Here is a 24,222-nt window from a genome sequence, read left to right as displayed (position 1 = left end):
TAGAAGCTATCTGCGAAAAAAAGGGTTACTCTATGCATGATTGGTGTCATGACTCTCAAAAATTAGGTAGTTTCCCTTGTCATCTAATAAAAGTAATTATTCCACCCTTCTATATTGGTTGAGATGTCGTAGATCTCAACAACTATATATTAATATATTTTTTTTCTTGTACCTAACTCATCAAAGTGCTATTACATGAACCTCAACTACTTGCTTTATATTACGTCAAATACCTCTTATGAAAGCCTTACATTGATGGCATTGTTATGTTCCCCGACTATTAAGAACCCATGTGAGATCAAATTATACTATTGACTGGGGTATCCCGTGCCAACTAATCGATCCAATATTTTATGATTGAATTTTCAAACGGCTTAGAGACAACGGTCTGGGGTGGGTAGGGGCGAAGCCAGAAGATTTTAGCGAAAGGGGCACTAGGTAAAAAATTTTAAATTTTTAAAAGACACCAATATGTAAATGAGAAAAATTACTAAAAAATATCAATATAAAAATAATAAGTTTTTGAGGTCCATGTGGGCAAATGCACCCACTTAGCCCACACCTATCTTTGCCTTTGGGCAGAGTTTGAAAGACGGTAGTTTTCATTTCGAGTATTAGGAGTGTCAACCTCTTGTATCTCACAAAAGAGGTCACCAAAGTACAAAATGAAGAATATGTTGGGTGACAACCCAAGTTACCGAAAGCATGCCTTAGACCTTGTGGATCTAAAAAATTAGATGGAAGTTATGGTAAGCACACAAGCTTGAAAATGCACTTCCAAATATGGATTTTGAAAAATTGGTGGAATAACAAAAACATACTTAAATTTTATTTTTTTTTTCACTTTAGCTGTCAGTTTGGAGAGAGAGCTTAGAGCTTGTTGTCGTAGTATTTTCTTATGGCATCCGGTGAGCGAGATGTTTATCTCACCCCCTGAAGTGAGGCCCGAAGTGCCCATTTCCCCTTTCTTCTGGGTCTTGAACTGCGTCAGTGTCATCGATAACAACTGTGCAACCTTCAATTTGGATGCCGCACCATACCACTTTAAGGCACATGAACATAATGCCTACATGAATCAAATTAGATACCTGTCTTTATACAAGCTGATAATTCGATGAGCTACGCTATGCCTGTTGAGGTCATTTTTTTATGGCGTTCAACCTCTTAGAATAAAGAAAAGATTTTCCCAACATTGAGAAGTTATATGAACTCCAATTTGACAGTCTTTTCAGGCAAATTTTCCGGTTCCACTTTTCTCAAGGGGCATTTTGTTAATAGCTTTTTAATCAAACGCGGGAGAAATTCAGCATGAAAAAGTTCACAATTGTTATGCCCCTAGTGATTAACTTCCGAGAGGGTGAAAGACGAGTGAGCCCTAAACATGAGAAACTACTTTTCCTTGAAATTTTAATCCGCTTTAAACACGAGAAGATGTTAATCTTGGAATTTATTTCTAGGGATCAATTGTCTCCTCCTCGTTGACAAATTTTTACGAGACTCGAGTCCTCATTTCGGAGTGATCCCAGATCCTGCGCGTGTTTGCATTTGAATCCAATTTGAGATATCGATAATTGGGCTTTGTCTTTTTCTATGCTCTTTGCCGTTGTTCCGATTCAAATTTAATGTTTTAGCCGCCAAGTTTCAAATGGTTCCAATCTAAAATGTTTGTTTTTTTTTTCAGGCTTATTTTTTCTTTATAGTTTTTTAAAAATACTACTTTTTGTGTTTTCAGTGTACCTTATATTTTACATGAAATTTGTTAAATAAGAGCTTAAAGCGGAATGTCTTTAACTAGTAAAACAAAAAAAGTATTACCTGCAATCATTTTTTAGTATTTACTTCTAACTAAATTACAACTTTCTAGTTGTAGCTAACTTTTTTTTTAGCGAATTTATTGTAAGCCCTTATTGAGCAATCTGTTTGAAATTAGTGGCCCTCATTGAAAATTAAAAAAAAATTATATATTTATATTTTCAAGCTAATTTGGAGAGAAACCGAGGTCCAAATAAATAAAACTTTTTTCAAATTTACAACAAGTTACTCGATTTATATTTATAGATTTATATTTAAAATAGTTCAATCGGATATCCGATCGGTATCCGATCCATATCGACCCAGAAACCCGCGCCGACGACAAGCGCGTTTTGTATGCCCCTTTTAGGAATTTCCCGCGCGCGCTCCGTGGCATTTCTGTTCAAAAGGTTTCACGGCCAATGCTTTCCGGTAAATTCAACCACCCACAGTGGCCACTGCCAGCGCTCTGAAAGGCATTTTATTCCCACTACCTTTCACAGTTTTGAAGTTAAGTTTACAAAAGTTCTCTTGCTCGCTTCCCTTCTCGGTCAATCCCTCGGCCTTCCGTCATTCTCGCTCGCCAGTTCCTCCGTGAAGATGCCTCGGAGAGATGACCCCAACCCCTTCGACGAAGAGAACGTCAATCCCTTCTCAGTAAGAAATTGATCTATCATTTCCGTGTTAGTCAGTGGATTTTTTTTTTTTTTTTGGATTCCATGTTTGTTTTTTTAATTCGTTTACATGGTCTAGTTTCGCCTGCATTTTCCTTGTTGCCGGTAATTTCATCAGGATCCTTGTTACTTTAACACTAATATGCCTAGTGTTTAAAAGCTGGAAAAAATCCGTCGATCTCTAGAAATGCTTCTGTTCCCTTGAAGAAGTAGTTGATACTGTGCCGCTGCGGGGTCGATTCAGTGTTCTGTTTCGGTTTCGCTTTCTTAGTCGTCATTTGATCGATGTTTTTAACGAGTTCTAGTATAGGAATAGGCTTGTTTTTTTTCTTTTTGGAATTTCCTTTTTTTATAAAATGCTGTTTCTAGTAGTGGGATCGTGATTTGCCGACTGATTTGCTGAAATGGATACTAAAGCGCGTTTTTAGTGGTTGGATGTCGGTTGTTGATATTTGAGATCTGTTTGATATTTTTTGGGAAAGAGCATGGAAGTGACGTTCATCTGCACGGGAAAGTGAGAGCTTATATGTTTCATTTATATTGACATACAATAGAACTTGAATCTGTTTTGCTAAAGCTCATAGCTTTTGAATTTACCTTTTCGGCTTGCTTTTTTTTTTTTTTTTGTTGTGTTGGGGGGTGGGGGGGCGGGGGTGGTTGGGGCGTGGGGCGGGTTGTAAGCTCAGCTACATGTGAAATTCTGTACGGTGCTTATATCTGGAACGTGTACAGACTCGTGATTATTGCTTGATGTAATTAGCTCATGCCGTGGTCGGTGGTTCCATACAATGCTTAATATACTTAATTTAATTTAACAAAGATCGGTATCCCAGAAATCCCGTATTGATAAACGCATTTTTGGATGACATAAATCTCTATTTCCAGATTGATTTTCAGCATGCTTGATTGCCACATAGGCATGATTGAAGATTAGATCTGGCACCGTATGCCTGATTCAACCTCCACTGAAACTGGAATTTCTTACCCAGGTTCGTCTACTGAGATGAAGAAAAGAGTGTAAGAACGGATCCCTTTTTCCTATGGTTTTAGTAGGAATTCTTAAAACAGAACAGACCACACCATGTGAGCAAGACGGAATTTACTACAGAGATTTGTTTGTTGAGGGCCTTGGGCCTAAACTTTTTTTCTATTGTTTACAGAAAATAACATTTATGGTCTTCTAGAGTCTACACTACCGTAGAAGAAGGATATTTATAATAAATTAAACAGTGGAAAACAATTAGCTGCCAATATATCCAATCTAAGCTCCTCGTTATACTTTGAAAATATAAGATTTTTGGCTGAACCTGTGGGATTGGTTCTGATTTCCTTGGCTGAAATCCACAGATCTAAGTTTGCACTTTGCAGTACTCAGTGCAACCTTGAGGAACTTTAAATTTCAAAGCATGATCCTGAGAACCATATTTTTTGGTTTGCCTATAACATACTAGGTGCAGATGAAAGCATGGGTTTAAAAGGATGAACATACGGGGTAGTCCAATATGCACATGGGTCATGTTTACATATGTGATTGTCCGTATTTTACAAAACAATCCAACTATAATTTATAAATAAGCTCTTGTATGAGGTTATAAATACACACATGAAATTTATAAACGGTCGACCTTGGACTAAAAATCTAAGACCAGACGAGGATGCATGGGAATAGAATTAACTATCAAAGAAATGATTGATATAATGATATATATCTAACATTCAGTTATTTTACGCGTAAATCATAGGCTTGTTTAGTATGCCCCTCTACTCGTTCATATGATGGAAGGGGTGTTGAATTAAGCTTGAGACCCAGTAGATATCTGCAAACAGAAACAGTTGAGCATTCAATAAGTTCATAAGGTAGCCCTTTAATTCCACCTTGCCTCATTTGAGCTGCTTTGAAAGTTTAAGTTGGAAATGCAAGGGTCTTATATTCCTTTTTCCAAAGTCATGCTTCCTCATTGGCCAATTATTTATGGTATGACGATTGTTTGGCCAGTTTCAGTTTCCAGAATTGTTTTCAATTTCCATTTGGTACTCCCATGATGGTTTAGTATCTCATTTGCTTGCTCTTGTTGTTAGTAACTTGTTATGTAGCAATCATAATTTGCTGTTGTTTTCAAATTTCAATTAATTGCAAGTTTTTTTGTTCATCGAGCTAACATTATATATCTTAAATTAGAATGCTGCTGCACCACCAGCAAAATCACGGCTTTCCCCTTTGTCTTCGGAGCCTTTTGGTTTCGGTCGCAATCATGATGCAACTGTCGACATACCTTTGGATACTACCAATGTAAGCGGTGCTGTCCTCAGAGTTGATTTTCACTTATTGTCATCACTTTCAGGCAACCTCTCCACTGATATTATATCTGTTCAGGACTCTAAGAAGAAAAAAGAACTTGCAGCCTGGGAAGCAGAACTAAAAAGGAAGGAACAGGTAGAATTTGCAGCTACTCGCTGCTTATGCTTTAACGATATGATAGTGGCTGGATCACAGGTCAAGGGAGTCTTTTGGGTCGGGTCTTAAGACAGACCCTGTATTAGCGGTATATATAGGTAAATGGGAGTGTTCAAGGGTTTCATCACAGTTTTACGAGTGTATTTTGTTTTAGAGGGAACAACCTTAATCTTGGACTAGGGTTTGTGTTGGTGAGTTCAGGGATCTTTCTTCTGTAATTAGCCAGGGCAGATAGTTAGAGACTGCCACTATGAGATATGATTGTGATATTTTCTTCCAAACTGACCTTGAGTATGCTTTCATATTCTGTCTTTTGGTTTGAAATTGCATATAGTTTTTTCTTTACTGCCCTAGTTTCATCCAGACTTGATCAATTTTTTTTTTAATTTTTAATTTTATTTTTGTTGGCATAGGAAATCAAAAGGAGAGAGGAGGCTCTGTCAAGGGGTAAATTTTGATTGCACTAGTTGGTTTTTGTTTATTTCAGTAGTCTTAGATGCTTTTGTTTTGTGAATGCAGCTGGGGTTCCTAGAAATGATAAGAATTGGCCTCCATTTTTCCCCATAATTCATCATGACATAGCAAATGAAATACCTGCACATGCTCAGAGGCTGCAATATGTGGCATTTGCAAGTTGGCTAGGTTTGTTACTTAAACTTAAATGCATGTCTAGTAAGTTAATTTTGAGCATCTTACACTGAGAACACAGTTGCACGGCAGATAGTAGTATGTGCTAATATCTAATACTATTTAGTCTATATTACCTAAGCCTTTTATTGCTTTCTATTTTCTCTATGCTAACAAAGTTTCCTGTACGAGTGCACTTGGTGCATTCTGCATTCAAAGAGGATGAGAATGAGATGGATGTATACTTTCTTCAACTATGTAATTTTTGTTTTCTCCTACATATTCTTTTTGATTTCCCGCCGCAAAGAAAGTAATAATATGAAAAGTTAGAGTACATCAATGAAACATAAGTTTATATTGCTAATTTTGCTTTTCTGTAAATATTACTTCACCTTGGATTATCCATTCTTTTGCATTTTATTAAAATTGCCCAATGTGTATGTTCATCTCTTGTTCTTTAGTTTCAGATACGGCCAATTTTTTGGTTCTTGTCTATTGTGTACTTCATGGATGATAATATGCTGATTCACTATGTTACTTATTCGTAGCTTCTTGTTTGACACTCGAAAATGTGGTGACATGCTTATGCACTTTTACATGCATTCAGGTTCAAACATGTGCTACTTGGGATATATAGATGTAGGCTTCCTTGTCAAATGAGAAAACTATGTTAAAGCTTGTTGATACTGTTTTCTGCATTTTGAGGCACAAACTTGATTTGTCAATGGCAACAAAGTTGTCTGGCTATACAGGAAAAAGCTTGTGTGGTGCTGCACATTTCTATCCTCATTCAGAAATTGCCTTAATGAATCTGTTAGTATTTGATCTTCCCATTGGGAGTAATTACCATATACTCTATATCTGAAGAGAATTTGCAGTTCCTTGATGAACTAAAATGGAAAAATCGATGGACTGTTTAGGTGTCTCTGGTGGTCTGATGCTTTTCCGTTCGAAAAATTATGGTTTCTTAATGTCTTTGTGACCTCTGCAGGAATAGTTCTTTGTCTTTCATATAATGTTCTTGCAGTGACAGTTGCTTGGATCAAAGGAGAAGGTACACATTTTGATTCTGTTGTCTATGGATTTTCCTTTTTCCTTCAAAATTTTCAAGATGACACATTTTGGAGGTTGCAATATTATTGACTGGGTAATTAATAATTTCAGGAGTCAAAATCTGGTTTCTCGCAATTATTTATGCTTTGCTTGGGTACCCCCTTTCATATGTGTTGTGGTATAGGCCTCTGTATCGTGGCGTGAGGTGAGCAGACAATTAATTTGTTTATTCAGAGCATTCATATAGCTTTGTTATAGTAACTGGATAGAGTTCCTGTTGTTCATGTTATATTGTCCAAACTCCAAAGTTTTGTATTTGTGTGTACTGATCAATAAGGTGTTGATACATACTCTTTCTGATGTCACTATCTGACTATTCAGAGATCTTTTCTTTTTCTGTAAATAAATATGATAATTTACGAAACTTTTACTTCATAAAGTGGTCCCTGCTACTTTTATTATGACCATGGTTTGTGAAATTTTGCCATTTCAATGGTGCATATTGAGTAATAAACTGCGGATGCCTGCACATGCCTTGTGGTGGTTCTATGTTTATGACCTTATTACTTGACTGTTAAACATGCACTTATGGTTCATTTCACTTTGCCAGACTTTGATAGTTGGATATTGAGGGTTTCATTTAGATATGTATATATTTAAAATGAAATGGTTCTGAGATAGTCACAAGGCTTTGTGGCTTATTGTGGTTTTATGTTTTTCAGGACTGACAGTGCCCTGAATTTTGGCTGGTTTTTCATGTGGTATTTGGTAAAATTTCACTATTTTGGCATCTAATGTATTTGATATTCATAGAAAGTTACTTGTCTGTGATGCTTATCTTGTAGCTCTGCAGGTGCATATTGGGTTTTGTATCGTAGCTGCTATTGCCCCTCCAATTGTCTTCCACGGGAAATCCTTCACGTAAGATATTTGAAAATGAATATTCGCCTTCAGACGTTTGTGCATTTTTTAATGCTAGGAATGCTGTAAAGTGACACAAATGCATATATGGCTTGTCAAAAAGTTTAGGTTCAGCTAAAAATTGTGGCTCTTTTCTATTCGTTATGAACATTAAGTACTGCCATAAATCTGAATTGTTCAATAATCAGTCCCAATGAGTCGTACAATAAAGTCATCTTTGAGGCTTAATTGTCTACTTGTTTTGATGTATTTTGCTAAAAATTCCTTATTCTTTTTTTAAGTAAATTTAAACATGTTAAAAGAGAAAATTTGTTTTGTCAGCTGGATTATCTGGCAGTTCCCAAACTTTTGCTTCAGCCTTGCACTTGGAAATGTCCAGACAGTAATTATATACCATTGCATTGCATTGTAAAGTATTCTCGCTTATTTTTTATTACATGTTTCTACTTGAACATCAAGAAGATGTCCTCTCTGATTTGGATGAACAGATTAACAAAGGCATTATTGATCTCCACAGACCGACATTTGCATTTCTTTTCCTAGTTCATGTCTAAACTAAATTTCCTTCTAGGACTCAGATGGATTGTCTTTCTTGTATTATAGTATCTAAATTCAATATCGGAACTTCAGGTTTGATATTTTGACCATTTGTTATAGACTTATAGATAGCCTTTAGAAGATGTATCTGTAATATAAATTTGCTTACATGTATGAAAAGAAATGCCACTTGATCGTCAACAAATGGTTCTGTTAATCACCTTATGTATCCAGTAGTTATTATTGCTCCTTCGACCATGGAATATTGTTTGTCAATTTTAGTTAGTGATTGAAAGTCTTCTGATTTGTGATGATGCCTTTTTCTTCTGTGCACTCAGTGGGATTCTGTCGGCTGTCGACCTGTTCTCATCAAGTGTACTTCTGGGGGTAAATTTCTTCTAATTCATTGCCTTCTAATTTTAACCTCTTTTGATTGGAAAGCCATAAGTTCATAAGGTGATTAGAAAACTTAGTCTCTGATGATTGGGTAGCATCTTCTGATGCAATCCTCCAGAAATTTCCTTTCTTTTCCTTGAGTCGTGAGCTGGGTATTTCCTCTTGCTCTTTCCTAAGCACTGCATGAGTGATTTCTTAGTTCTTCTTATAATTCCTTAATACGTGCTTTGACATTTCTAACTGGGGAAACATTATTTTAAGGATTACATTGGAGCATTGATTTGATGCTATCTAAATGGAAGGCTGTCTCCTCTGTTATGCTTGTCCATGACATCCATTATGCACGCTTCATCCATAGAATTTTATGGAAAATAAGACACCATAAAATGAGCACCTGAATTTAAGAAATTCCAATACACAACTGACTTATTGACCTTTAAGAAGAGATATTTTCAATCGGTAAGAGTAGATTTACAAACTTCTGATATGTCATGATTTGTTAAGCAGTTTCAAGAGCTGTGATATACAAAAGAACTTTTCATGATATGTTAATTGTGCCCCCATTCTTATTGGAGTGTATTGTGTGGTTGCTCAATAGTTGACATTTAGGTATCTGTGATCCTGTTAAGTTATACCAATTTGGTTTTTTTCCCCTCCTCTTTCATATGCTGTTTCCTAATCTTGTCTTGTTTGCTTACAGATCTTTTACTTGGTTGGGATTGGCTAATTTTGTCTGGAAGTTGTGATATACAAAAGAACTTTTCATGATATCTTAATTGTGCTCCTAATTCTTATTGGAGTGTATTGTGATGTTGCTCAATAATTGACATATAGTTATGTTTTTTCGAATGTTAACTTCAAAGTTGTATCTATGATCCTGTTAAGTTATGCCAATATGGTTCTTTCCCCCCTCTTTCATATTGTGTTTCCTAATCTTATCTTGTTTGCTTGCAGATCTTTTACTTGGTTGGGTTTGGCTTATTTTGTCTGGAAGTTCTTCTTAGCTTATGGGTTATCCAGGTTGTTACTTGAATCTTGTTATTTCTGATGGTAACATCGAGGTGCTTTTGGCTTATGTTATTTATCCATCCATCGTCAAAATATTCTGGTTTGAGGAGATATGTCAGTAATAGTTTAGCAAGGTGCTTGCAAATGATGCATGTCTTTATTTATGCATCCATCGTCCAAGTATTCTGGTTTGAGAAAATATGTCAGTAATGGTTTAGCATTGTGCTTGCAAATGATTCATGTCTCGATAGTCAGATGATTGGCCATCTTTGGATTCTGTACCGTCATAATGCTTCTTATTTTATCAAGGAAAAGGATACATGATCAAGCAAATTCTGTGCTATGTTTGAATTTCTGTCTTTTGTTGGATGATTTCTTTTGACATCTAGAAATGTTGTCTTGTGCAGAAAGTTTACATGTACTTCAGGGGATCCAAAAACTGAGGGCGTGCTTAGGATATGCTGAGTGACGGGTTATCAACCTATCGTCCATCGGAGTGTTTTCCTGTGCATTGGTTGTATATATAGTTGCTTTTTCACAACCAGTTAGAGAGCTGCTTTTTTCCTTTTTTTTTGGTGGGTCTTCTTTCTTTCCTTCTTATTTGTGTATGCTTTTGATTTGCTTGTAGAGATTATTCTTTTGTTACTCTCTCTCTCTCTCTCTCTCTCTCTCTCTCTCGCTTGCGTGTCCACTTCCATATCGACCCTCAATGGAAGGTTGCAATGATCAGTTTGACACTGGCAGTAGCGATTGCTAGTTGTTTAGCTCAAGTAGAGTCCAGAACAATTCGCTCCTTCTCTCAACAATGAAATGTGTAGAAGGTTTTCTTGTGGCTGTACCAGCTTAAAGCTCTGCAAGCATTGGTTTTTCTCGACTTTGGAGATTTTTCCAGCTCTTCTTTCATGGGTTACCATCAAAGACTTAGAGGTCAATATTCTGACGCGATTGGAATCTCTATTTTCATCGCCACACTGTTTTCGCTGGGCAAGGAACTCTCTGAAGATAAAGGCTTAACTCATTGCGTTCAATTGCTTAATAATCTATTTGGAATTGGAAGAAGGTAGTATGCTAATGATGTTTTTCTTTTTCAGGATGCTCATGTTATTTCACTTTTGTTTTCTCAAAAGCTGATTCTTCGCGCCTTATAGCGAAGGCACTTCTAGTACTTTATGAGAGAACATTACGAAGAAGTTACTCCAAGTTTTCATGGTGCGACGAAAACGTGTTGAAGTTTCAATTCTTTTGATTCAACCGCCCGCTTTTTATGTAATTCATGTCGTTAAATGTAACAAGTTCAACCGAGAATATTCCTGTCACCCATACAAATTTGAACAAGGTTTTCAAAAACTTTCCTTTGTGATATCTCATTAACTAGAATACCATATTTTCATTTTCTGGTGATGATCCATCGTTTCCAAATTCTTCATATGGCAATGCTGGCCTCAACACCGTTGGGAGCTTCCGTATTGCTAGTTGGGTTATGTTTCTGCAGCGAGGGTGCGTGCAAGGAGTGGAACGGACCCACAATTGAGTATGCTGCTGTAACCGTCGTATTAATTCATTCAACTCTTTATTCTTCGTCGTGTTGAACGGTGCAGCTTCCCTGAGTTTACCGCACAACTTGTTTAATGTAATGACCTGACTTGAAGCCCTACTGGGCTTTTCAACTTGAGGTTACATTTTGTCGTTTAAGAACCCCGAAGATTTGTACACATGGATTAGTTTTGAAATCGTTAGTTTGATTTTTGCTGATGTGTTCATATAAGTAACAAATTGGCCTCATATAAACAGCATACGTTAGTGCACACCGTGTAACAGCACCCAGTGGCATCCCCTTAGATGAGCCAACAAACTTAAATAATCTATGTTTGAATAAACACATCCTGTTGCACAATGTTTTTTAATTCTATCGAGTTGAATCATGTTCCAACTTGTCAAACTGAGTTAAAGTCGAACATGGGTGATTTGAACTCCGTTCGGGCCATGAGTTCTCAGCCTAGTCCAACCCCAAGTGCCTATTTTTTTAAAATTTATTTGTTTGAGAAATAATTTGCACCATTTTAATTTATTAAAACTGGCTTCCAACATATGAACAAATAATACATTATCAATTTAACGTATTGCACGAAATGGGACAAATAGTTCCTGTTTCAGGGGGATGGCCATGGCTGGTCAGCAAAGAGAAAACCGTCCTGACGTCTGTTTTCTGTCACTTAGCCAAGGGGACATGCGTCCCGGCGATTGCGTCACAGGAGTGGGCCGATCGTTTCGTTGGTAACTTGGTATGGACAGTGGACTAAATATTTCCGCAAATATACGTGTTTTTTTTTTTTGAAATTTAACCTAAAATTTTTGGAAACATATTTTAATTTTTGTTGACGTTTACTTAAAAGGATGATACTCAGGGGGAGCCAAAATGTAAGTTTTTTGTTGCAGTGGCTGAATTATCATTTTAAAATTTTAACAAGAGCCAAAATAAAAATTTTCAATATATATATTTATATATTAGTTTAAAATTTTTTAGATTTACATACAAATTTTTAAAGTTTTTTAGTTTTGAAGGACGGGGTGGGTGCGGGGGCACCAGTTCAACCCAAGGTGGTCAATAGGCGTGGTCCGTGGACGCTTCTGATCCGAACAGAAATTGAGTCATCTTGCAAAGACTCAGGAAAGACATATTTGTGTTTGATATTTAAAGAAAACGCACCGTGTCTGAATTTTCAGTCGGGAGTGTGAAGTAGTATACTGGAACACATGACAGTGACCATGAGATTCAAATTTCTGATCCCTTCAATGTGAACTGTCTTACTGTCCAATTGCACTACTAACTCCTTGACAGTGACCATGGGATTTAAACTTCGGATCCCTTCAATGTAAGCGTCTTACTGTCCGGTTGCACTAAACTCCTTGAAGCAAGTGGGAGCCTATCCTCAGCCGATTTACCGATTTAATTTTAAAGGCTAAACAGTGATTCATTGTTCTGAACTTCTTCTCCACAGCACTTTGTATGAAATTGGTCACAGTTTGCTTGAGAGTGAAAACCAATAGCAGCATTGGCAATCTCCACTGCTCACTGCAATGAAAACAATGGAAAACGATTGCTATTTTGCAACTACTATTTCACTTTCTGTTGTGATTCAATAGCTGAAACTTGCAAATCATTTTTGACTTTACAGTTTTCTCAAAAAAAAAACATTCATTTATCTCAAACTTGCTTTCTTTTCTTAAGTTCTCCTGATATCTTTGAAAAATCAGAAACTTTTATTGCCCCCAGTCAAGTATTTCCTGTTTGCTCGACTCCGTATCATTTTAAGAGAAGATTGGATGGAAACGGCAGTGGTTCAAATCGCAGAAAGCATGGGCATCATCAACGTTATTCTCTAATGAACGGCTGTGATTGTTCTAAAACGTGAAGGGAAATTAATTTGGCGTATAACACCTGACAGCAAGGTAGTGAGAGGGACAGGGAAAACTGGAAGAGCTGAAACCAGTGAGGAAGGGAAGGGGAGGGGCCATTGCTTGTGGTTCTCAGGCACTGTTAGATTTTGAACATGATCCTTGGGATCATTCTAATTGGATGTAGCTTTACAGACCTCCTCCACCCCTCATTCTTCTCATCTCCAACCCACCACCCTTCACCAGCCACGTGGCGGAGAGCTCTATCCACAGCGGAACCAAGCTTGGCCATACAGCCTAATAATCATGGATTCAACAGTGATCGGCCTCTGATCATGAATCTTTGGCGCTAATCATTCTACAGCAAAATGACTGAAAAAAAAATGGAGAAGGCGGAGAGACCTATGCTTCTTTTTTTTAACCATGTCCATCCTCAGTTATTTCAGTGACTCAAGACCTCCAAAGGTCTCTAATCTTATGAAACTTCCCTCTTCACCACCCAAAATTTTAAGTTGCTCTTCAAATCCTAACCAAACCAACTAGCTAAAAACATGTTTTTATGCTTGCTTTTGTTAGCTATATAGTTGAAACATCAGCAACTTCCTGCCCCGGCTGAGCCTCCTCTGAAGGTGTTCTTCCAAATTTGGAAGATACCCAACTGAGATACGCAAAGAAAGAGGAGGAGGGGAAGGAGGAGCCCTTTGACAGGAAGAGATGGCTTCATGCACAACAATCTATTCGATTTCGACCACCCCAACGAAAACCAACTGGGGGTTTCACCAATCCATCCACAGGCATGAGAGCCATGTCTTCTTCTACAGCAGCACAAGGAGAACAAAGAGGTTCAATGGGTTCTCTGAGATTTCATGCTCTGCAGAGGAAGCGAAGACTGTGGTCATTGGGTTGGCAGCAGACTCAGGGTGTGGGAAGAGCACATTCATGAGGAGGTTGACCAGTGTCTTTGGAGGGACCGCAGAACCACCAAAGGGAGGAAACCCAGATTCCAATACCTTGATCAGTGATACAACAACTGTCATCTGTTTGGATGATTATCATTCTCTAGACAGGACAGGGAGGAAAGAGAAAGGGGTGACCGCATTAGACCCAAGAGCCAACGATTTTGATCTCATGTACGAGCAGGTGAAGAAGCTTAAAGAAGGGATAACGGTGGAGAAGCCAATCTACAATCATGTCACTGGTCTTCTAGATCCTCCTGAGGTTATCCAGCCTCCCAAGATTTTGGTCATTGAAGGTCTTCATCCAATGTTAGTGCTCTCTCAACTCCGTTTCTTACAGTTAGTTCTTTGGATTTTCCCTTCATTCTGTGGTTGATCTTTAAACTGCAATTTTCTTTTGCAGAAGAGTACTTTTTCTGCTGTTCTTTTCAATATCCTGAGAAAGTTTGGTTCTGTCTAGTTTCTTATCTATATTAGCTGTAACAGAAAGTGTGGTCTTTTTCTTGACGTTGGTGTATTTACTATCCTACCAAGAATTTATGAATTTGCTTCCATTCTTTAAGTTGCACGTCTATGTTAGCAGCGTTCCCTCTTTTTCGTGTCTATTTTTTGGTTTTCCAAAGAGATCTTGGATTTGGAATCTAAAAATGGAAGTTTTCAAGATTGATTGCTAGTTGAAAACTCTGGAGTTCCTTAACTTTTCGGTCAGTTTACTTTGGAAAAGTTATCATTTATGTAGGAATAGGTTACCTCGGCCAATACGATCATGTTAAATAAAATCTCCTCAATTGGAACGTGCTAGTAGTCCGCTAGTCGCATAAATTAGCACGTCAATATATATTAAGTTATAACATATACTTTTTTCACTGATGGTACCTGGTTTTTAACTATGGCGAGCTTATGCTGCTTGAGAATTGCTTGAAACGTAGAGAGTTCAGTTGTGCATTTTACTTATCTGTGCTCACTCTCTGAAAAATGGATTCTTAACTTTGCTCCCCATTATACCTCTACTAAATTAGTGCTCCCATTTTCTCTATCTGTGAACTTCCTGGTTACATCGTTTGACGCACAATTGTCAGACTTTATCCACCATTTAAGAATGCTGAGTCCAGTTTCATGGGATCGTATTTTGGGTACCAAAACTCCGTTCGAAGGTTCTGTCACCACTAATCGTTTAAATGTGTTAGATATAATGTTCTCTCTTGCATGACTGGATGCCAGTTTCAGGTAGGAGGAAAATTTTCGTGCTTATTTGCCTACCATAGATTTATTGTTTATGTTATTTATTTCACTAGTGTAAATGCAAGGCATGTATACTCAAAGGGTCAGCTATCTGATTATATGGAACTTAAGAATATCCACATTATCATCCAATTTATGAAATCGGTCAAGTACTTGATCCAACAGTTGTTTTTTCTGATTCTCAGGTATGACCCTCGTGTCAGAGACCTTCTCGACTTCAGTATCTACTTGGATATCAGCAATGATGTCAAGTTTGCATGGAAGATTCAGGTTGGTAGATAAAGATAGACAAAGCATGAAAGATGGTTTTCATTTGTGCTGATTCATCTACACTGGTTTAAATATGACAGAGGGACATGGCAGAACGGGGCCACAGTCTTGAGAGTATCAAAGCTAGCATTGAAGCTAGGAAACCAGACTTTGATGCATATATCGGTAATGATGGTTTTCGTGCATTTTCACCGCCTTCTCATTTGTTTCAACATTTGAACTAATTGACTTTGCCATGTCCATCATTTAGACCCACAGAAGCAATATGCTGATGCAGTGATTGAAGTTTTGCCGACACAACTTATTCCCGGTGACAATGAAGGGAAGATCTTGAGAGTAAGGCTGATAATGAAAGAGGGAGTGAAATACTTCAACCCTGTTTACCTTTTTGACGAAGGTTCCACTATTTCATGGATACCCTGTGGGAGAAAGTTGAGTTGCTCATACCCAGGGATCAAGTTTTCCTATGGACCGGACACTTACTTCTCCAATGAGGTATAACATATTTAGACCTTTATCCTTATTACCAGTTGAAATCTTTTATCTGTTTGACCTCACTCCTCCAACTGATCACTAGTTGATATTCTACCAATCGCATCCCGTTGTTCATGCTGTGCATGGCTATGGGGTGTGTGTGTGTGTGTGTATATATATATATATATATATATATATATATATATATATATATATATATAAGTGAGAGAGAGATTTGTAGAACCCATACTGAGTCCAATTTGGTTATATATGTTCTGTGATTTGAGTTTTCATTATATCTTGACTGAAGAAATTTGAATCAGTTTCTCTATTTTCCTTTTTCGTACTTGCATGTTTCTAGTATAATGCAGTTGATACCTTGTAGCAGGGATGGAAGTATATCGCAGTATAGATTTTGGCTATCTCCAAAGGATTTTACATGTTCTTTCTGCGCGTTGTTCACGCTAAATACTAGAAAAAATGAAACCAAAGATAATTGACCTCAAAGGGTTAGCACAATCAGGAAATCCCCTAGCCAGTAAGTCACTGGTTGTGGGTTCAAACTTCATTGTTGTGAGACGGAATTTCATCACGATTGCTTGTATTGAAAGTTCCTGAAGTTTTGTCGAGCCAACGTAGCCAGATCACCCACCACAAGAATGGTTTCTCTATTATTGAAAGAAAGGAATCAAAACCATTTTTTTTTTCCTGCATTTGATCGAAAAGCCATGAAAACAGAACAGTTCCATTCGTGTTTTACAGTAATTGGCTAACTTTTGTTTCAGGTCTCTGTATTGGAGATGGACGGCCAATTTGACAGACTAGATGAGCTGATCTACGTCGAAAGCCACCTGAGCAACATCTCTACCAAATTCTATGGTGAAGTTACGCAGCAAATGCTGAAGCATGCCGAGTTCCCAGGCAGCAACAATGGCACTGGTCTCTTTCAAACCATTGTTGGATTGAAAATAAGGGACCTCTATGAACAGATTCTCTCCAGCAAGGCCTCTGCTACTTTACAAGCTAGCAAAGTTTAAAAATGGGCCCGAGCTTTTACTTGTTTCATTCATTTTTGGGTTGCACGGGGGCTCTTGATATGTAGAGCCTTTGATGTGTATTTCAAGTGATGCATGCAGTATTGGTGTAATATAGGACAAGATCAAGCGTATTCCCACTTCCTCTGTTGGGGCATCCGAAATCATGATATCTAATGATCTCCGCATCTCCTGCTTTTAATTTGACGACTCATCGAATTCATAGTTGAAAAGGAGGCCAGGATGTATATTTGGCTGAATGCAAGCGCTGAGAAACCAGAGTTCCAGAACTAAGACCCCAAATTAGTCTTGGACTCTCGGGTATAATTACAAACGGCTCAGATAACATGCAAATCAGTATCCCATCTGCACTGCTTATGTGTGTGTGTGTGTGAGAGAGAGAGAGACAGAGAGAGAGGCGGGGAAATAACACATCATGGGATGCAGAACAAATTTTGCTACAACGTTTGCACTTTACTTTGTCAGACAGCTGGGGTATAATGCCCCTCAGGAAACCCAGATAATCCCAGCCTAAACGTCGGCTGGGATGCATTTGCACGCCTATGAGCAGAAGCAAATAAATCGAAATTTAAAATGCTGCTAAGCAGAAAATTGGCATTATATTTTGTTGGTCATACCAAAAGTTCTTAAGGACAGGCAAATTGCAGAAGGTAGACAAAGGGCTCTATACCAGTAGAGCCATGTAAATATATTTAATTTGATGGGTTGAAAACATCTGGACACGGAAGTTAGAAATCAAGCCATCTACCAAGCTAGCCTTGTCAGCAGCACACTGCAACTCCTGAATTGAACCTAAGGCCACTAGGTTCACTTGCTAGACCCATTCCTCAAAACAACGAAAAAGGCACATAGAGTCCAGGTGTAGATCAGCACAGCAGATTATTAAGAGCTGTTAGGCAAAGACTAGAATTTGTTAGCCGAAAACAAGATCGACCACGTACATTCAGTTGATGACCCCTTTCAATGGTCCACAAGAAACAACCACTTCTATGAAAAAATCTGAAACTCCGCATACAAGTACCCAACCAAAATATCTCGGATATTGAGTGTTTACTTTTAGTATCAAAACGGTCGGAGAAGTTTGTTTCTTGGTTATGCATGAATTTTATCAATTCTAGAATATGCATTGCATGTGAAAGCCTCAGGTACACATACATATGCTTTCCCTTAACGAGAGAGAGAGAGAGAGAGAGAGAGATTACTCCAGCAAAGTGCCAACAGACAAAAACAGTTTCCCCTAAGCATAAAAGGACAAGCTGGTGGATCACAGGATTTTCCGTCGGGGTCAATGCGATGCTGAACAAGTTGATGCGATGATGAACAAGTTCAAGGTCACATGAAAAAAAAGGTCAGATTTCTCCATCTCTAACGTCAAATTCTTGTATACGTAGAAAAAGAAACATCATTCTTAAAGGAAAAAAGGCATCACGAGAATTATTCACGGATAGTGCTATCTGTAGGATAAGTAAACAACGGCCTCTTATGCTGTGCTTCCGAATTTCTTAACGAAAGTGTCATAGTGAAATTTACTTAATGGTTAAATTGCAGCTACGTGCCTAAACATGAGTAACAGAAGCCACCATATAAGGAACTTCTATTGTGTCCGTAGTCTAGCTCTACGTGCAGAATCAAAAGAAAAGAAATGACAAGACAATGGGCCTAAAATCCCATACTTGATTTATAGCATGTCTGTTACGCATGCAAAAGTTACAGTGAGCAGGCAACCATGGTTCACACAAAAAGCATGAAATAGTATTAACAGGGAAAGAGGAGCATCAGCGACTCATCTATCTGATTGTAACAAATTTATTTGTACCATGTTTGGCCCAATAATTTTTCAAGTCAATTGCAGTAGAAAGATCATGACCTTCAGCTGCTACTCTTTCTAATACTTTCCTATATGCTCCGTTACTCATTTTTCGTCCAGCTATACGTGCTCCAGGTCTTGTATTGTTCAGTGGCAGAGGATAAACAGACAAGCTTGTGGTGCAGCATGAGGACTGCCATCCACCAACTCCCCATTTATAGCACTGCCTAGGGACACCGGTGCAGGAGCAAACTGGTACTGGTATACTTGAAATGTCATAAGTTTCCCCGTTAATGACAATGTCAAGGCTCTTTTTATCAGGTTTCTCACGTGGAATGCGGCCACTTTCTTTGTTGGTGGGTAAAGACTCCTTCTTCTTCGACTGCTTTGGTTTGGAAGCTTTCGGTGCAGAGCTGTTAGATGTTTTTGTAGAAGCTCGCGGCTTTCTACCTTTTCCTGGTTTAGAAGTCGTATTACCATTGTTCACTTCCTGTGATGGTACTCCAAGAACACTTTGTGTTTCCTTAACCCTGCTGTCTGGATTGTCATTGGGAGGTTGAGCTGGATGCATATTGGAGGGCATGACAGGCCAGCGGTGTCCTGGGAATCCCATAGAGGATGCAGCCACTTGAGCTTCAGCATACGAAGGTTTTCTATCTGCAAAAGCCCCATTTAGCATGACTGTAGCTGTGCGCTCTGCAACTGTTACCGAGCTGTCTAGGACAGTAGCACCGGCCAATGATTTTAACATTGGATTTCCATTCACCGGTTGCCCAGGGAACCCCCAGTGTCTGAGATGATGATCCATTCGACTCCGTTCATCCATGTAGAAGAAACACAACAAGACTGAAGTTCAAACTCAGGTCTATCAATTTATCTTCTGATTCAAACTGCAAAGGGCTTCAAGAGTTAAGTCATTTGAGATGCTTGCACTAGTGAATGCTCTACTATAAGTATTAACTGTGGCAAAGACTGAATTTGACAACTAACAACAAGCAATGGACTCCCTTCACATGCACTGAACAGTCCTTGAAGTATTAAACCAGAACAAACAGACACACTGGTGGTCACGCAGACAGACTTTCCCAGAAGGTTGACTACACCAGAATACTGATCAGATAAGAAAACTGCACATCTAACAACATCCCCCAATAAATCACAACCCCTAACTGAGGAAGCCATAGTCATGACAAATATCACAAGATCAAAGCAAGCTTTGAAGAGAAATAATTACATCAACCATCTCAGTGAAATAAACGAGTCCACAATGTTCAGAAATAAAGCCACAAAAGGACACTTTTCGAAAAAGAGAAGATCCACTGGTTTCTGCTGCAAAGAAGAAAAGACACCATCAAAATGAAATTTCAGCCGTCACCAAGAAACCCAAATAACACAAGCGGCGAGAATATGGCCAACAGAACCAACGCAAGCCCCCAATTTACAAGACACCCAAGTTAAAACATATAAGTTTTTTCCCAAAAATCTAAGATGCCTAGAGGACGGTGGAAAAAACCCAGATCGTGGACACACTTGGAGTTGCAGAAGCAGGAAAAATCTCAGAAGAGGGTCACCGGGAATCCACACAAAAAAAACACCAAACAACAGAAGGAAACAACGATCAGGGTTCAAGCATATAAAATTTCTGGGTTTACATTTGCATATTGGGCATGCACCAAATAATCAGATTTATGTACAAGAAATAAATAAAAAGGCAACCTTGAGCGAGAGAGAGAGACACAAAGAAAGACTTACATTTGGGACACGGATATTGAGTGGTTATCTTGGATCGGAGAGAGAGAGAGAGAGAGTTGCAGGGGGGGAGAGAGAGAGAGAAGGGGGAAGAGAGTTTTCTCCTCTTCTTTTTTTTTTTTTCCTCTTCTATTCTGTAGACCTTTTTTCTTTTCCTCTCCCTCACTTTACCTCAAGTCCTTCCATGAGGAAGCACCGAAACGCAAAATATTTGTTTATTTCTTAAATTACGGATTCATCCCTACCACTTGCTGGAAAAAATTACCCACAGAGACTTCAGATACTTTCGACTCCACAAAACCGCCACTTGAATAGCGAACGGGTCGGGTTTGCATCAGGTGATTCGAAACGGGTCCGATACGAACGGGTCGGGTTTGCATCATGGATACCCAAACCTGGATCCGATACGTTTGCTAGATGCATGCCTACTCCGGCCCATAATAAAGATCCAGATCCAAACTTAGATCTGATCCGTTACCAGTCAAGTCTGGCCTGAATAAGGTATCAAGATTAATACTGGATTCAAATTCAATCCAAATCCAAAAAGAAAAAAAGTTATCAAACTTAAATGAGGTGCTAAAACTACTGGATTTTGGATTCGATCGACGTAGCCCGAATACGGTTGCCAACTGGTCAGGACCATCTTCATTCATACTAAATGCTTGATTTATTTTTTGGTTAGGACCCTTTTCATTGGTGCTAATTCCTTGACTTTTCTGATTGTTCTCTTCATGGGTAGTGAGCAGTTGGTGAAAAAGATATGTGAGGGGTGTCAACTTGAAGACCTTGAATTAGTATTCATTGATTGAACTTAGTATTTATTTATTAAACTTTTTTTTTCTTGGTGTTGTCTTCATCAGGCTTATGTTAACCATCAAATCAAAAATAAAAGCTAGTCTATTATATCCATGATTCTAATTGGATATGTAAATGGTTCAGATTATGGTTCTAATTTGGGTCTAATGGGAACTTTGCACACTTCAGCTTAGCCAGATTCTATATAACTGAGGTTGGATTCAGACTTCAAATTTTGAAACCAAATTCAAATTCAATTCGAATAAAATCTTGCATTTATATGTAGTCGGTTGAAATCTTTGTCAGACCTTAATTAGTCAAATATAGAACTCGAGTTCAAATTCAGTTGTTAACATGCATACCATATCCGAACTCGATTCATATCCGAGCTCGAGCTGCTTCTGTCTAGCTATTCTCGACCTCAAGGTTTCATTAGTCGAGCCGAACTCTAGCTAACTAAAATCGAACTCAGACTCGGCTCGTGCTCACCCCTACAGGTAGGTCCTAGCTGAACCCATAAGGCTGCTCAAGAGAAAGAAAGAAAAAAAAAAGAACCGGTTTCAACCTCTCATCAAATCGCCAGGGATCGAATAGATCCAATCCACCGACGTCGCTCATTTTAGCCGTACTTTTGACGGTACTAACCAAAAGCATGTTGGATCCGGGTCGAGGTTCTACTGTATAGGATCTGTTGTCACCATGCTGCTGTGGAGTGGAGCTTGTTTTTGAAAATGAAGCAAATCCAGGGTCCTGGGAGATAAAAGACATTTTGGTAATTTTTTAAAGATGGTTCTGGATTCCGATTGGTTAAAGCGAGACAGCCAGGACGCACGACAGGAAAAGTTTCACTACATTCCCTTCTGAAGGAACATCCACATCCATATCCATATCTATATCCATATCCATTTTGAAAGGTTGCATTGAGCTCCGACATCTGTTCAAGCCCCAAATCCACCGTGTCTGAAAGATTCAAGTTTTTGAAGTTGAGAGCGTGATGATGCTATAGATAGATAGATAGAGAGAGAGAGAGAGAGAAGAGTGAAAATATGAACAAATTCATATTTCGCTTTCTAAATTTGATAATGCTTGAGATATGAGATGAATGGCTCAATAGACACGCTTGTTGACAATTCTCACTGAATTTGAGTACCCTAAAGAGATCTTTTCTGGAGTTTTTGCTACTTATTATTGGGGGAAAAAGAGTCAAAGATAAAACCTTTCGGAAGTTCTTCATGCAACGTTAGCGATTTCTTTTTTGTCATGCCACAAACAAATCCAAAACCAGTTCATTGAATCATCGGTTTTAATTTTAAGGGTAAAAACAAATCTTCACAAGTTACACGAGTTAACATTTACACGAGTTAATGCTTACACAAGTTAATGAGTAAACGGGTTAAATGAGATAAACAAGTTGAGTTCAAACTCAATTTTGTGTAGTCAAGTCGAGCTCGAGCTTGTTATAAAGAGCTTGACTCGAGTTTGAGCCGAGCTCGAGTTTCTGCAACTGGTCAAGTTCAGGCTCAACTCGGCTCATGTACAGCCCATCTTTTTATCAAAAAGGTAGCAGTGCATGATTTGGGGTTCATTAATTGTGCCAATGGAGTCTGACTTGCTTTGGAGGAATCTGCATTGCCTGATGGCGTAAAACCCTGACACTCCACCCCCCTTCTCGCTGGCATCATGAAGAGCAAGTGTAATTGTTTTAAATGTTTTAGAATTGGTAAAGCTTCATGGTGGTTGATTCACAAAATTAGTTTAATATTATGTTAATATGTTTTGATATATTGATTGTTTATATATGTAAATGTCTCAAAAAAATTAAAATATTAAATTAGTGCCCCCACCAAGAGTTGTTAGGGGAGGAAAAGAAGGACCCCTTTTTTTTGTTCTTCTTTTTTCATAAAGGGCATTCTTGAGCGATGATATCAAAAAGAATCTCAACGCTTTTGAATTCTTTAATATTCGCCTAACCCTTTCTCGACAGCTTTCTAAAATAAAAGCTTAGAGATATTTAAGAACAATTCCTAACTTTTGACATATTTATAACTGACTGCCCAAGATTTGACAAGTTATAAATAACTGTTTAGATTTATAGAATGTGTCAGCACAATGCTCAAATATTTTTAACAAGACTTTTTGGTAAAAATGTCCTTGATTAAAGAGTTCTTTGCAATTTGCATTTTTTTTCTTATTCATCTGTGATTTTTCTTCCTCTTTTGCGTGGTTGTAGGGAAATCGACTTGAAAGACATATATAATTCGTTAGTTTTTAAATATATTCCCGTTCAAGAACCAATGTCTGTTTTTTGATAAAGTCAGGCAGTCATTTGCAATTCTCAGGTGGTTATTTGCAAATGCATCAGAGCATGCCAATCGAAATGATGATTATGTCCCTTGAAGATTAAAAGCTTTCAAGTACAAAAATCACACTGTTCTGCAAGTAGAACGAGTCCATTTATACGGAAATCATAAGAAAATCAGAAATGTGAAATCAACTTTTAGATTATAATCAAAAGATGGGGCCTAGATTTCTCTTTGGGAAATCATTTCGTATTAGTTGCAATCTCACCAAACCTATTTATATCAAAAGGAGAATTACTGTATCTGATTTCTTTTGAACATTCTACTGCCAGTTGTGCTCCTTTATTCCTTATAAATGTGAAACCATCCATGGATCAGGTTCGACCTGGATGTGATCCCATATAAAAGCCGACTTTTGAGTTAGAAACTGTGGATGCCATGAACTTATATGTTGCATATTCTGCCAAAATTTCCAAGACAAGAACAAAGAAAATCCCTTTGGGGAGATCTCATGAACTTGGGCACCCAACGATGCACCTCTGTGGACCATGCTTGGCAAAATGTCACTGAAACGTCCTTTTCAGTTAGAAAAGCATGAAAAAGGGAAGAAACTCGGCCTTTTTAAAGATCTGTAAATTTAACTTTCATGAGAGAAAAGTTTGCATATAGCAGACTGAACTTTGACGACAGGTCCCATGAAAAAAGAAAGCTAGGTG

The 24,222-nt window shown here is 38.1% G+C and overlaps 3 protein-coding genes across 5 annotated transcripts; 2 read left to right on the top strand and 1 right to left on the bottom strand.

Moving 5' to 3' along the window:
- Window positions 1–2,285: 2,285 nt before the first annotated feature.
- On the top strand, window positions 2,286–10,107 carry LOC116266227 (secretory carrier-associated membrane protein 4). 2 transcript variants are annotated; one of them, XM_031647351.2, is made up of 12 exons: window positions 2,287–2,448; window positions 4,645–4,755; window positions 4,840–4,899; window positions 5,334–5,367; window positions 5,440–5,562; window positions 6,539–6,601; window positions 6,712–6,805; window positions 7,323–7,368; window positions 7,454–7,521; window positions 8,397–8,445; window positions 9,409–9,474; window positions 9,870–10,107. In XM_031647351.2, the coding sequence occupies exons 1-12, from the start codon at window positions 2,392–2,394 to the stop codon at window positions 9,903–9,905; spliced, it is 807 nt and encodes a 268-aa protein (XP_031503211.1). In that variant the 5' UTR covers window positions 2,287–2,391; the 3' UTR covers window positions 9,906–10,107. The 2 variants fall into 2 exon arrangements, with proteins under 2 accessions (XP_031503212.1, XP_031503211.1); XM_031647352.2 differs by lacking the exons at window positions 9,409–9,474; window positions 9,870–10,107 and adding an exon at window positions 9,155–9,351 and having other exon boundaries at window positions 2,286–2,448.
- Window positions 10,108–13,278: 3,171 nt separating this feature from the next.
- Window positions 13,279–17,036, top strand: LOC116266337 (phosphoribulokinase, chloroplastic). Its single transcript, XM_031647504.2, has 5 exons — window positions 13,279–14,123; window positions 15,242–15,326; window positions 15,407–15,491; window positions 15,577–15,821; window positions 16,586–17,036. The coding sequence occupies exons 1-5, from the start codon at window positions 13,573–13,575 to the stop codon at window positions 16,835–16,837; spliced, it is 1,218 nt and encodes a 405-aa protein (XP_031503364.1). The 5' UTR covers window positions 13,279–13,572; the 3' UTR covers window positions 16,838–17,036.
- Window positions 17,037–18,498: 1,462 nt separating this feature from the next.
- LOC116265143 (protein BASIC PENTACYSTEINE7-like) lies at window positions 18,499–20,568 on the bottom strand. 2 transcript variants are annotated; one of them, XM_031645665.2, is made up of 2 exons: window positions 20,415–20,568; window positions 18,499–19,552 (listed from the first exon to the last, which is right to left on the bottom strand). In XM_031645665.2, exon 2 carries the CDS (start codon window positions 19,486–19,488, stop codon window positions 18,643–18,645), a length of 846 nt encoding a protein of 281 aa, XP_031501525.1. In that variant the 5' UTR covers window positions 19,489–19,552; window positions 20,415–20,568; the 3' UTR covers window positions 18,499–18,642. The 2 variants fall into 2 exon arrangements, with proteins under 2 accessions (XP_031501525.1, XP_031501526.1); XM_031645666.2 differs by having other exon boundaries at window positions 18,499–19,562; window positions 20,415–20,555.
- Between the last annotated feature and the right edge of the window lie 3,654 nt (window positions 20,569–24,222).

This window comes from Nymphaea colorata, chromosome 12, assembly GCF_008831285.2.
Source record: "Nymphaea colorata isolate Beijing-Zhang1983 chromosome 12, ASM883128v2, whole genome shotgun sequence".
NCBI classification, from domain to species: Eukaryota; Viridiplantae; Streptophyta; class Magnoliopsida; order Nymphaeales; family Nymphaeaceae; genus Nymphaea; species Nymphaea colorata.
The sequence above is the reverse complement of the archived record's forward strand: the minus strand, read 5'-3'. Positions and strand labels throughout refer to the sequence as shown.

What these genes read in the sequence shown, in the direction of transcription:
- LOC116266227 (XM_031647351.2), top strand. Translation starts at nt 2,392, where the DNA reads ATGCCTCGGAGAGATGACCCCAACCCCTTCGACGAAGAGAACGTCAAT. An exon ending in AGAACGTCAATCCCTTCTCA is followed by an intron (nt 2,449 to 4,644) that starts GTAAGAAATTGA and finishes ATCTTAAATTAG; the next exon opens with AATGCTGCTGCACCACCAGC. An exon ending in CATCAAGTGTACTTCTGGGG is followed by an intron (nt 8,446 to 9,408) that starts GTAAATTTCTTC and finishes GTTTGCTTGCAG; the next exon opens with ATCTTTTACTTGGTTGGGTT.
- LOC116266337 (XM_031647504.2), top strand. Translation starts at nt 13,573, where the DNA reads ATGGCTTCATGCACAACAATCTATTCGATTTCGACCACCCCAACGAAA. An exon ending in AGACTTTGATGCATATATCG is followed by an intron (nt 15,492 to 15,576) that starts GTAATGATGGTT and finishes TCCATCATTTAG; the next exon opens with ACCCACAGAAGCAATATGCT. An exon ending in ACACTTACTTCTCCAATGAG is followed by an intron (nt 15,822 to 16,585) that starts GTATAACATATT and finishes CTTTTGTTTCAG; the next exon opens with GTCTCTGTATTGGAGATGGA.
- LOC116265143 (XM_031645665.2), bottom strand. Translation starts at nt 19,488, where the DNA reads ATGGATGAACGGAGTCGAATGGATCATCATCTCAGACACTGGGGGTTC.